The sequence below is a fragment of the Hypanus sabinus genome, chromosome 4 (genome assembly GCF_030144855.1).
Source record: "Hypanus sabinus isolate sHypSab1 chromosome 4, sHypSab1.hap1, whole genome shotgun sequence".
NCBI classification, from domain to species: Eukaryota; Metazoa; Chordata; class Chondrichthyes; order Myliobatiformes; family Dasyatidae; genus Hypanus; species Hypanus sabinus.
In genome coordinates this window covers 187,899,763-187,912,553 of record NC_082709.1, presented here as the reverse complement: position 1 = coordinate 187,912,553, position 12,791 = coordinate 187,899,763, and the positions used below count along the sequence as shown (strand labels likewise).

The 12,791-nt window shown below is 45.7% G+C and overlaps 1 protein-coding gene across 2 annotated transcripts in view; it reads right to left on the bottom strand.

The window, feature by feature from the left end:
- LOC132393575 (ribosomal RNA processing protein 1 homolog A-like) overlaps nt 1–12,359 on the bottom strand; it is a 39,199-nt gene extending 26,840 nt beyond the window's left edge. The window contains exons 1-6 of one of the 2 annotated variants that reach the window (XM_059969010.1): nt 12,209–12,359; nt 9,752–9,846; nt 7,333–7,390; nt 6,657–6,742; nt 1,471–1,532; nt 207–339 (exon numbers count right to left, since the gene is read on the bottom strand). In XM_059969010.1, the coding sequence (XP_059824993.1) occupies nt 207–339; nt 1,471–1,532; nt 6,657–6,742; nt 7,333–7,390; nt 9,752–9,846; nt 12,209–12,329 (555 nt within the window). In that variant the 5' untranslated portion in view covers nt 12,330–12,359. The remainder of the gene's footprint in view (nt 1–206; nt 340–1,470; nt 1,533–6,656; nt 6,743–7,332; nt 7,391–9,751; nt 9,847–12,208) is intronic. The other variant, XM_059969011.1, reaches the window with a different exon arrangement.
- Nucleotides 12,360–12,791: the final 432 nt, after the last annotated feature.

Sequence of the window (12,791 nt, the reverse complement as noted above, 5' to 3'; positions counted from 1 at the left end):
AATTAATGAAGGAGGCAGAGTGGTTCAATTGCTTGCATAAAAGGGAATTAAATTCAGGATTGAAGTCTAGTTCATCTGCTAGTTTCAGCCCTGAACGCTCTTTCAGAACAGGTGCAAGGATGCACATACTGTGGGTGCTGAAGTCCACAACCAAGATTGTGGGGTTAATTAGTAAACGCCATCTCGACAAAGTGTGCTCTCTTTACCTGCTGTTTACCAACTCTTGCTAGCTCCTGCAGGTAGATGTCGATGAAATGATAACGGACCCCAGAGGGGACATCATTCTTGGTGGGATTCAACACTTCATCTGTCACACATCTGAGAAAACGGCTGACAACACTGAAAACGAAAATCAGAAAGGCTCACTTTGCAAGATGCATGAAGTTTAATTGTCCTCACAAGTGAATTGTGCAGCAAGCTCACAGCAGTAGAGGTAACCAGAGTGACACAGTGTATCATGTATGTGGAGTATAATTAGCTATATTTGTCACATGTACATCGAAGCATACTGTGAAATGTTTTGTTTTTATCAACAACCAACAGCTGGTGATACAAATGATTCTGGGACTGAAAGGCTCATCAAACGTGGAGCATTTGATGGCTCTGGGCCTGTACTCACTGGAATTCAAAAGAATCTTAGGTGCGTAAGATGATGAGAGGCATTGATGGTGTGGATAGTCAGAGGCTTTTCCCAGGGCTGAAATGGCTAGCACAAAAGGGCATAGTTTTAAGGTGCTGGGGAGTAGGTACAGAGGATGTCAGGGGTAAGCTTTTTTTTTATGTAGAGTGGTGAGTGTGTGGAATAGGCTTCCAGCAACAGTGGTGGAGGCGGATACAATAGGGTCTTTTAAGGGTCTCCTGGACAGGTACATGGAGCTTAGAAAAATAGAGGGCTATGGGTAACCCTAGGTAATTTCTAAGGTACGGACACGATCGGCACAGCTTTGAGGGCCGAAGGGTCTGCATTGTGCTGCAGGTTTTCTCTGTTTCTAATGAGAGGGGGATCTTATTGAAATGTATCAAATCTTGAAAAGCCTCAATAAAGTGGATGTGTCCTATGGTGGGGAAGTCTAAGACCAGAGTACACAGCCTCAGAATAGGGGAACGTCCACTTAGAACAGAGGAGAGAGGGAATTGCTTTACACTGAGGGTATTGAATCTGTGAATTGGTTGCCACAGGCAGCTGTGGAGGCCAAGTTATTGGGTGTACTTAAGGCAGAGGTTGATAAGATTCTTGATTGAGTCAGGGCATGAAGGAATGTGGGAGGAAACCACGGAAAGATTGGGCAAGCTCCTTACAGACAGCAGTTGAAATGACCCCGGATTTTCTGATTGCTGGCACCGTAAAGCATTATACTGACCAATATGTTACTATGGGGCCCACACATTGACACTTACCTAAATTTCTTTAGAAGTGCCCAGTTTGATTTGTGCAAGATTTTATTTGAAGGACTGCAAAGCTCCAATTACCTTTCATCCCATCCTGTGCTTTTCAGTTCCTCAAGAAACTGCCTCAGTACCAGTCGGATCAACTGCCAGGAAATAGAACATTGTTAATCACAGCCATAATTTCATATCTGAATTTTAACACTATAGCCCCAGCTTGGTTATTGCTGTCATGTGAATGGACAATGAACCCACATACACTGCTTTATTTTTTTTGCACTAATTTTATTTTATTTTTTTAACTCACTGTGGAGTCTGGTTAATCGGGCCATCAGTTAATAAGGGCAGCTGCTTATTTGGGACACTACTTAATAGAAGAGAAACTAATCTAGAAAAGGGCTGGGATTCCCTTTGTTTACTTGGATACTATACTACCTAATTGGGGTAGCAGACTGTTTCGAGGCAGTGCCAGTCACATGCACTTGTGTTTGGAGCGAAGTTTTAAAGAGCATCACAAACATGAGAAAGTCTACAATGTTGGAAATCCAAAGCATTTCATACAAAACACTGAGAAACTCAGCAGTTCAGGCAGCATCTAAAGAAAAGAATAAACAAATGATGTTTTGGGCCGAGACTCTTCTTCAGGACTGGTATCAGTTCTGTGGGCTTGTGTTCAAAAAGCAGTGATTTTTGTCACTGATAGTTGGCAAGAGATAAGCAGTAAGACAATTTAGAATTGTCCAATAAAGTGTCCTGACGAAGGGTCTCAGCCCGAAACGTCAACAGCGCTTCTCCCTATAGATGCTGCCTGGCCTGCTGTGTTCCACCAGCATTTTGTGTGTGTTGTTGTTTGAATTCCAGCATCTGCAGATTTCCTTGTGTTTGCTCTTAGAATTGTTTTGTTCACTGTGGTCTCAAGCCCTCAGACTTGGAGATGCCAGAAACAGCTGGGAGTGAAAATGAATTGATTTCACTATTTCAACAAGTTAGGAAATAGGAAAAATATGAAGCTACCGACAATCATCTTTAATATTACAATGAAAATAAAGATTGGAGGACACAATCAGCAGAAGCACAGAATGAATGCAGTCCATTATCTACACCAGGTGACTGCTCTCAGTATGTTCAATCAGAAAGAAGACAGCAGCAAACATTGGATGAATTCTTCCTTCGATAACTATTAGGAAATACAGTTTTATAATACTGTAGAGGTATTGGTCATGTTCTGCATTTCATTTAAATACATAATTTGTTATGCAGTTAAATGGAAGTTTCTCTCTTTTATACTTTTTTAAAATCCATTTCCAAGAAAACTTGGGGTTAATTTGTATTGTCCTGATGTGATCAAATTAACTGGAATCCATTGTTTATTTTTCTTATTATAATTTAGGTTTTTAAAAAAAATAATGTATTATACTGTACTGCTGCCGCAAAACCACATATTTCATGACATAGGCCAGTGATGTTAAACTTGATTCTGATTCACAAGATGACAACAGCCGTGCTCACTGTGACACAGTTCTCCTTGGGCAGCTGCATGATGTTTCAAAGAGTCTCTGCACCAAAGTTAAGGACAAAGGACACAACATTGCTGGATTCTAGCTCTCAGGCATGAACCCAGAGCTCAGCCATGAGTGTCATTGAGCTCAAACCTGATAGTCTCAATGATGAATGTGTACATAAAGAAAATAACTAATTAAGAAACTGGTGCAAACTGCTTTCAATCCAGGGAAATGTGAACTCATATAATTTGGGAGATATGAGCCCCCAAGTGTTCGAGACGGGCTCATTAGCAACATTTAAAAGCTAAGTAGATTCAGTAGGTAAGTGGATATAAAAGGTTTTGTAGGTATGGGCATGTGGGACTGACCATCTACACAAGAGATTCTGTAGAAGCTGGAAATCTAGAGTAATGTGCACAAAATGTTGGAGGAACTCAGCAGGTCAGGCAGCATCTATCAAAATGAATGAGCAGTTAACATTTCAGGGGCAAGACCCTTCGTCAGGACTGGAAAGGAAGGGGGAAGAAGCAGATTAAAAAGGTGGGGGTGAAAGGGATGGAGTACAAGCTGGCCAAAGTTGTTCAAAATAGTCCTTTTTTATTATCAACAATTATTGATAATACAGTAGATGCTGGTTAATTGGGGCAGCCGCTTGCTCACTTGGGACAACTTTTAAAGAACAAAAGCCAATCGCGAAAATTGCCAGGATTCCTTTCGCTTATTTAAACAGTTGACGCTTCGGGTGAGAGTCTTTGTCAGTATTAGTTGGGCTGAAGGGCCAGTTTCTAAGTTGTATGACTTTCTAAGCAGGAACTTCCTCATTCAGCAGGAGGGAGAAATCTCTGGAAATTCGGGATGCTTCTTTTGGAAGTTAAGCAGAGATAGGAGTCTACTTGAGGAAGGTGGAGGGGGTGGGGGTTGGAAAGTGAGCTAAGATGGGTAAGTGGACACATTGGCACTTTCATACTGAGAGACGCTGTGCAAATGCACAACTAAATATCTGAGTTTCCACACCCAGACTGTTGTTCCAGCGATCAACCAGAGCACTCGATGGGCTGAATGTCCAAATTCTGCTCCCATGTCTCATGTCAGAAAGGAGTGAATGACACGTTTGGAACAGCATTGTGGCTTTTGGAGCTCCCTGAACTGTCTGACAGGAGCTCCGTTTAATGGCAGCTCACTCTGTACAGAAACCCGCTGGTACCACACAACAGCAGCTCCTGAGATGGCAAATGCAAGCAGGCTTTTCCCCACTGAACTGTGAGACGAGAAAGAGGTCAAAGCTTGTGGGAGAAAGGTGAAATGTTCAAGGGAAGCCCGAGGGGAATTTCTTCACTCAGAGGATGGTGTGAGTGTTGAACAAGCTGGCAGTGGAAATAGGAGATACAAGTTTAATTGCAACAGTTAAGGAAGTTCGGAAGGAGGGGAATGGAGGGCTATGGGACCAGGGAGAACAGTTTGGCTCAGACTAGATGGGTCAAAGGGCCTGTTTCTGCACTGTAATGCTCTATGGGAAGGCTAGTCAGCAGCCCTCCCCCTCCCACCAGTGGATCCCCAGAGGATTCCTGGACATCAGTACCTTGGGTGTCAATTCCACATGCAAGGGTCAAAAGAAATTCCCCAACTTTAATTGGGGAAGGGCAAATTATAAGGCTATAAGGCTAGAACTTGCAGGTGTGAATTAGGATGATGTTTTTGCAGGGAAATGTACTATGGACATGAGGTCGATGTTTAGGGATCTCTTGCAGGATGTTAGGGATAAATTTATCCCGGTGAGGAAGATAAAGAACGGTAGGGTGAAGGAACCATGGGTGACAAGTGAAGTGGAAAATCTAGTCAGGTGGAAGGAGGCAGAATACATGAGGTTTAGGAAGCAAGGATCAGATAGGACGATTGAGGAATATAGGGTAGCAAGAAAGGAGCTTAAGAAGGGGCTGAGGAGAGCAAGAAGGGGGCATGAGAAGGTCTTGGCGAGTAGGGTAAAGGAAAACCCCAAGGCATTCTTCAATTATGTGAAGAACAAAAGGATGACAGGAGTAAAGGTAGGACCAATTAGAGATAAAAGTGGGAAGATGTGCCCGGAGGCTGTGGAAGTGAGCGAGGTCCTCAATGAATACTTCTCTTCGGTATTCACCAATGAGAGGGAACTTGATGATGGTGAGGACAGTATGAGTGAGGTTGATGTTCTGGAACATGTTGAAATTAAGGGAGAGCAGGTGTTGGAGTTGTTAAAATACATTAGGACGGATAAGTCCCTGGGGCCTGACGGAATATTCCCCAGGCTGCTCCACAAGGTGAGGGAAGAGATTGCTGAGCCTCTGGCTAGGATCTTTATGTCCTCATTGTCCACAGGAATGGTACTGGAGGATTGGAGAGAGGTGAATGTAGTCACCATGGTCAAAAGAAGTAGTAGGGATAGTCCAGGTAATTATAGTCCAGTGAGCCTTACGTCTGTGGTGAGAAAGCTGTTGGAAAAGATTCTTAGAGATAGGATCTATGGGCATTTAGAGAATCATGGTCTGATCAGGGACAGTCAGCATGGCTTTGTGAAGGGCAGATCGTGTCTAACAAGTCTGATAGAGTTCTTTGAGGAGGTGACCAGGCATATAGATGAGGGTAGTCCAGTGGATGTGATCTACATGGATTTTAGTAAGGCATTTGATAAGGTTCCACAAAGTAGGTTTATTCAGAAAGTCAGAAGGCATGGGATCCAGGGAAGTTTGGCCAGGTGGATTCAGAATTGGCTTGCCTGCAGAAAGTAGAGGGTTGTGGTGGAGGGAGTACATTCAGATTGGAGGGTTGTGACCAGTGGTGTCCCACAAGGATCGGTTCTGGGACCCCTACTTTTCGTGATGTTTATTACTGACCTGGATGTGGGGGTAGAAGGGTGGGTTGGCAAGTTTGCAGACGACACAAAGGTTGGTGGTGTTGTAGATAGTGTAGAGGATTGTCGAAGATTGCAGAGAGACACTGATAGGATGCAGAAGTGGGCTGAGAAGTGGCAAATGGAGTTCAACCTGGAGAAGTGTGAGGTGGTACACTTTGGAAGGACAAACTCCAAGGCAGAGTACAAAGTAAATGGCAGGATATCTGGTAGTATGGAGGAGCAGAAGGATCTGGGGGTACATGTCCACAGATCCCTGAAAGTTGCCTCAGAGGTAGATAAGGTAGTTAAGAAAGCTTATGGGGTGTTAGCATTCATAAGTTGAGAGACAGAGTTTAAGAGTTGCGGGATAATGATGCAACTCTATAAAACTCTGGTTAGGCCACACTTGGAGTACTGTGTCCAGTTCTGGTTACCTCACTAATAGGAAGGATGTGGAAGCATTGGAAAGGGTACAGAGATTAAAGGAACTCGGGCTGTACTCTTTGGAGAGAAGGAGGTTGAGAGGAGACATGATAGAGGTATAGAAGATATTAAGAAGAATAGATAGAGTGGACAGCCAGTGCCTCTTCCCCAGGGCACCACTGCTCAGTAAAAGAGGACATGGCTTTAAGATAAGGGGAGGGAAGTTCAAGGGGCATATTAGAAGAAGGTTTTTCACTCAGAGAGTGGTTGGTGTGTGGAATGCGCTGCCTGAGTCAGTGGTGGAGGCAGATACACTAGTGAAATTTAAGAGACTACTAGACAGGGATATGGAGGAACTCAAGGTGGGGGATACATGGGAGGCAGGGTTTAAGGGTCAGTACAACATTGTGGGCCAAAGGGCCTGTACTGTGTTATACTATTCTATGTTATGTTCTAAACACTTAGCCTCAAACTCTCACAGTGTAGAATTTATCCAGGCGCAGCCGATCAATCCCATTCCACTCGCGGTTCATGGTCTGGAAGAATGTCTCCAGGAACAGAAACTCTTGGGGCAGAAAAACATAAGACTGTTCAGTTCAGCCTTCAAGCTGGTCATTACAGTTTCCACTACCCTGCTCCTTCTCTAAATCAAAATACCAGATTCAAGTTTACTTGTCATATGTAAATTGAATACAGTGAAATGTGTTAACACACACCGAATGTGCTGGGGACAGTCTATATGTCGCCATACATTCTGCTGCCAACATAGCATGTGCACAATGCTCAGTTGGACAACACAGAACACAAGCAACAAAACAATAACAGCAAAAATAAGTCCAATTCCTTCCTCCACCTCCCTCATACACAGTCCTTTAACCTCAGGATCGGCCTCCAGCAATCATGGACTCACGCCTGCTGACACGGGGCTTCAACCTCCCCAGTGGACTTGCAGAATCAGCTCTGACCAACTCATCTCAATCACACCCGTTTCAACTGATCTTTCGACCTTTTCTTGTCAAAGTTCTATTCCCACTTCACCATCTTCTCATGGAAATCAATTCCATGTTTTCAACCACTGTCACAGACTGCGTTACTCTCCATTCACAAAGACTATTTATATTCACCTAATCAGAGAAAGAATGGGCAAGAACTCACTGGCGTCCAGATTCCTGAAGGTATGTACAAGGCGGGAGATGGAGTCTGCCAGTTCTTCCTGTAACACAGAGAAAGGTTTAAATGAATGAAGTCATGAGACATTAGATCCCTAGCTTTGAATTAACGATGAGCTTTATATCAAGTGTCAGGATAAGAATTACTGTCTGCAGGACCATGTGTCAGCATCAGCAACCAATCCTGCCAGTGGACCTAGAACCCTAAAAATGCTGTTGGATAATGTACAATCTAGACCAAGATCTTTACCAGTTATGGCCAGTCCTATTCCTGATCACACGCTGTTTCAATTTTTCAGGGTTGCGGAATCAATGACAGAGGAAATAGGTTGAATGGGGGCAGGGGGTGGAGGAGAGAGATTTATTAGGAGCCCGAGGGACAAATTTTTACCCACAAGCAGGCACGTAAATGGAATGAGCTGCCTCACCAAATGGTTGAGGAAAGTACATTCTTAACATTTAAAGGGGCAGCAAGGTTAGCATAATGCTTTACAGCACCAGCACCTGGGGTTCAATTCCTATCAGTGTCTGTAAGGAGTTTGTACGTTCTCCCTGTGACCATGCGGGTTTTCCGCAGGTGTGCTGGTTTCCATCCACATTCCAAAGACACACAGGTTAGGATCAGTGAATTACAGGCACTGGAAACATGGCGACACTTGCAGACTGTGCTGGTCGTGACATAATATGATGCATTTCACTGCATGCTTCAATGTATATGTAACAAGTAAAGCTAATCTTTAATTATACCCTAATGTTCACTGTACACTGTGTCATTATGTGACCATGTGTTGTTCATCTGAGTATTATTCACTCATGAGGACAGTTAAGCTTTGTGCATCTTGCAATGAATGTAAGTTTCGATGCACATGTGACAAGTAAAGTTAATCTTTATCTTTCCTTCGATACTTGGACAGGTATATCAATAGGAAAATTTCAGAGTGATATGGGCCAAATGGAAATCTTGGTCAGCATGGATTAGTTGGGCTGTAGGGCCTGTTTCTCTGCTGTATGAATATGCTGCTCAAGAGGCATCCTTCAAACTGCAAGGTATATTTGAACATGAAGACGTCCAAAAAAGCTGGATGAACTCAGCAGGTCAGGCAGCATCCGTTGAAAGGAGCAGTCAACGTTTTGGGCTGAGACCCTTCATCAGGATTGAAGAAGGAGGGGGCAGGGGCCCTATAAAGAAGGTGGGGGGAGGGTGGAAAACCAATCAGAGGAAAGATCAAGGGGTGGGGGAGGGAAAGCAGGGAGGGGATAGGCAGGAGAGGTGGAGGAGGAATGAAAGGGGAAAGCACTATGGGTAGTAGAAGAAGGCAGAGTCATGAGAGAGGTGAAAGGCAGCTAGAAGAGGAGACAGAGTGAAGGTGGGATGGGGGAAGGGAGGGGGAGGGAATTACCATAAGTTGGAGAACTAGATGTTCACGCCAAGGGGCTGGAGACTACCCAGACAGTATATGAGATGTTGTTCCTCCAACCAACGTTTGGCCTCATCACAGTAGAGGAGGCCATGTATGGACATATCCGAATGGGAATGTGAAGGAGAGTTGGAGTGAGTGGCAACTGGGAGATCCTGTCTGTTGTTGCGAACGGAGCTTAGGTGCTCAACGAAGCGGTCCCCCAATCTGTGTCGGGTCTCACAGAGGTAGAGGAGGCCGTACCGGGAGCACCGGATGCAACAGATTACCCCAACAGACTCACAAGTGAAGTGTTGCCTCACCTAGAAGGACTGTTTGGGGCCCTGAATGATGGCAAGACAGGAGGTGTAAGGACAGGTGTAGCACTTACCAGGCAGTCGCGGAGGGAACGATCCCTGCAAAAAGCAGAGAGGGGTAGAGAGGGAAAGATGTCCTTAGTGGTTGGGTCCTGTTGAAGGTGGAGGAAGTTGCAGAGGATAATATGCTGGAGGCTGGTGGGGTGATAGGTGAGGACAAAGGGAACACGGTCCTCTGTTGCGGTGACGAGAGGTTGGGTTGAGGGCCGAAGTGCGGGAAATGGAGGAGGTGCGGGTGAGGACATCATTGATGACGGCAGAAGGGAAACCACGATTCTTAAAGAAAGAGGACATTTGGGATGTCCTGGAATGGAAAGCCTCATTCTTGGAGCAGCTGCAGCAGAGACGGAGGAACTGGGAATAGAATTTTTGCATTTGGCAGGGTGGAAAGAGGTAGTTACAGGAGTCAGTGGGTTTATAGAAGATGTCAGTGGACAGTCTATCTCCAGAGATGGAGACCGAGAGATCGAGAAAGGGGAGAGAAGTGTCCGAGATGGACCAAGTGAATTTGAGGGCTGGGTGAAAGTTAGAAGCAAAGTCAATGAAATTGATGAGCTCAGCATGAACATGGCCTTCCCAGACAGCAAGTGAGCTGGTCCTTCAGTTGCTCAGCTTACTTGCAGAAAGTTACCTGCAGAAGAGGCTTGTCTTGCATCCACATGCAGTAGAAGATGCCTTTCCATATTTTGAGTAGTTCTTCTTGACTAAAACCACCTAATAAAACATCTAATAACGTGTTAATGATGCACTGATCACTATGTTACAAGAATAAGATATTACAAGAGTCAAGAGACACAGTCCAACAGATGTTCCACAATGAAGAACATTAGAGTTCAGGTCATAAACGGGAGTAACCCCTCAAGCCTCCTCCACCTTCAACAAGATCATAGCTGATTTCTGCTCAGTGTCAACATCAATTTCCCATACTCTTCCTGTACCCCTTGACTCACTTGTAGATCAAAGGTCAGACCTTAAGACTATTAGACATAGGAGCAGAATTAGACTCTTTGGCCCATCAAGCCTGCTTCACCATTCTATCATGGTCCATTTACTGCATTTTCCCCTCTCAACTCCATACTAATCAAGAAACTATCAACCTCCACTTTAAATATACCCGATGACTTGGTCTCCACATTTGTCCATGGCAATGAATTCCAGATTCAGCACTCTCTGACTACAGAAATTCCTCATCTCTATTCTAAATGGACATCCTCCTATTCAGAGGCAGTGCCGTCTGGTCTTAAACTCCCCCACCGTAAGAAAAATCCTGTCCACATCCACTCTATCCAGGATTTTCAATATTTGATAGGTTACAATGAGATCCTCCATTATTCTTACAAATGGCAGCAAGCTTAGAAGAAGCAAAGAAGGAAAGATGAAAACAGGTCATTCGTGCACAATCAGTAGAAACCCATCACACTAATATCATCATGTGCAAACAAGCTGGATGAACTCAGCAGGTTAGGCAGTATCCGTTGAAATGAGCAGTCAATGTTTCGGGCTGAGATCCTTCATCAGGATTGAAGGAGGAGGGGGCAGGGGCCCTATAAAGAAAGTGGGGGAAGGGTAGAAAACCAATCACAGGAAAGATCAAGGGATGGGGGGGGAGGGAAGCAGGGAGGGGATAGGCCAGAGAGGTGGAGGAGGAATGAAAGGGGAAAGCACTATGGGTAGTAGAAGAAGGCAGAATCATGAGAGAGGTGATAGGCAGCTAGAAGAGGAGGCAGAGTGAAAGTGGGATGGTGGAAGGGAGGGGGAAGGAATTACCGGAAGTTGGAGAATTCAATGTTCATACCAAGGGGCTGGAGGCCACTCAGATGGTAGACAAGGTGTTGCTCCTCCAACCTGAGTTTGGCCTCATCATGGCAGTAGAGGAGACCATGTATGGACATATCCAAATGGGAATGTGAAACAGAATTGAAGTGGGTGGCAACCGGGAGATCCTGTCTGTAGTGGCAGACGGAGCGGAGGTGCTCAACAAAGCGGTCCCCCAATCTGCGTCAGGTCTCACTGATGTAAAGGAGGCCGCACCGGGAGCACCAGATGCATTACCCCAACAGACTCACAAGTGAAGAGTTGCCTCACCTGGAAGACCTGTTTGGGGCCCTGAATGGTCCTAAGAGAGGTGGTGTAGGGTCATGAACATCAAATTCTCCAACTTCCAGTAATTCCCTCCCTCTCCCTTCCCGCATCCCACTTTCACTCTGCCTCCTCTTCTAGCTGCCTATCACCTCTCCTGCCTACCCCCCCCCCCCCCATCCCATGATCTTTCCTCTGGTTAGTTTCTCACCTGGCACCTTCCACCTACTTTATAAGGCCCCTGCCCCCTCCTTCTTCAGTCCTGACAAAGGGTCTCGGCCCAAAACGTTGACTGCTCATTTTAACGGATGCTGCCCGACCTGCTGAGTTCATCCAGCTTGTTTGTACGTCTTGATTTGACCATCTGCAGTATACTTGTGTGTACACTAATATCATCTCCTACACTTAGCCCCTGTTCATATATACCTTGAGTATTTCTGACCAAAATTTAACTGTAGAATAGGATCTGTGGATGGGATCTTCTATCCTATCTCCCTCTCCATCAACAGTGCCTCTTCCTCTATCTTCTCTCATCCCTCCCACTCCAACCCTTGTACCCCTATGAGCCCACCCTATCCAGAAAGTCTACATCCTCTCCCCCTCCCCACACGACCTTCCTCAACATCCTTTCTCTTTATCCATTCCCCCCAGCAATACTCTGCCCCCTGACCTCACCTTTTCCATATTTTCCCATCTCTTCTCTCTGCTCCGATGTTGTACAACTCTTCTCACCATCCACCTACAGATCTTTCACAGTCCATTCCCTTCAGCAGGCATTCCATCACCCGGGGACCCGTCCGCCTCCATCCCCCTTCCCCGGGGACCCTTACTCCTCGCTCGCCTCTATCGCCATCACCCGGGGACTTCTACTCCCGTCCGCCTCCATTCCCCTCGTCCAGGGACCTCTACTCCCCGCCCAGCTCCATTGCCCTCCTCGCCGTCCGGGCAATGCACGTGTGCGGGCCGGCCGGCTGTTCCTGAGCCGCCGGCGGAGACCTGTGCCCATTACCTGAGGGTCGCTGTGAGCGGGCGCTGAGGTACCGACGGAGCTTCTTGACCGCCCGGTCGCGGAACCGCTTCTCGTTGGACGCCAAGCGCTGGGCAAACTGGATCTCCACGGCCATCGCCATGATTCACTGGGGCACTCTGGGAAGTGGAGGACCGCCCTCTGCGCATGCGTGCCGGCTCACCGAGCCTGATACGTCCGCGGGTATACGTCTGTGCGTGTCGCTATGGCAACCGAGTACTGCGCCACCACTCGGCCCATCCTATCCTTGGCAGCCGTACTGCAAAAAACAATTAAACTCTTTCCGGCCACTTTCAATTCAAATTATGTCACAGAAAGACACTTTTCAAATGTTTTTAAAGGGTTTATCCTTTTAAAGAATGGTTCGCAGTTCAAAGAAACTTTATTATCAAAATACATACATGTCATCATATACTACTCGGAGAGTCATTTTTTGTGGGCATTCACCGTAAGTACAATGAAACACAATAGAATCAATGAAAACCCGCACACAACAAAGGTGAATGTACAACTAATGTGCAAAAGATAACAAACTGTGCAAATACAACAAAAAGAAAAAGCAATA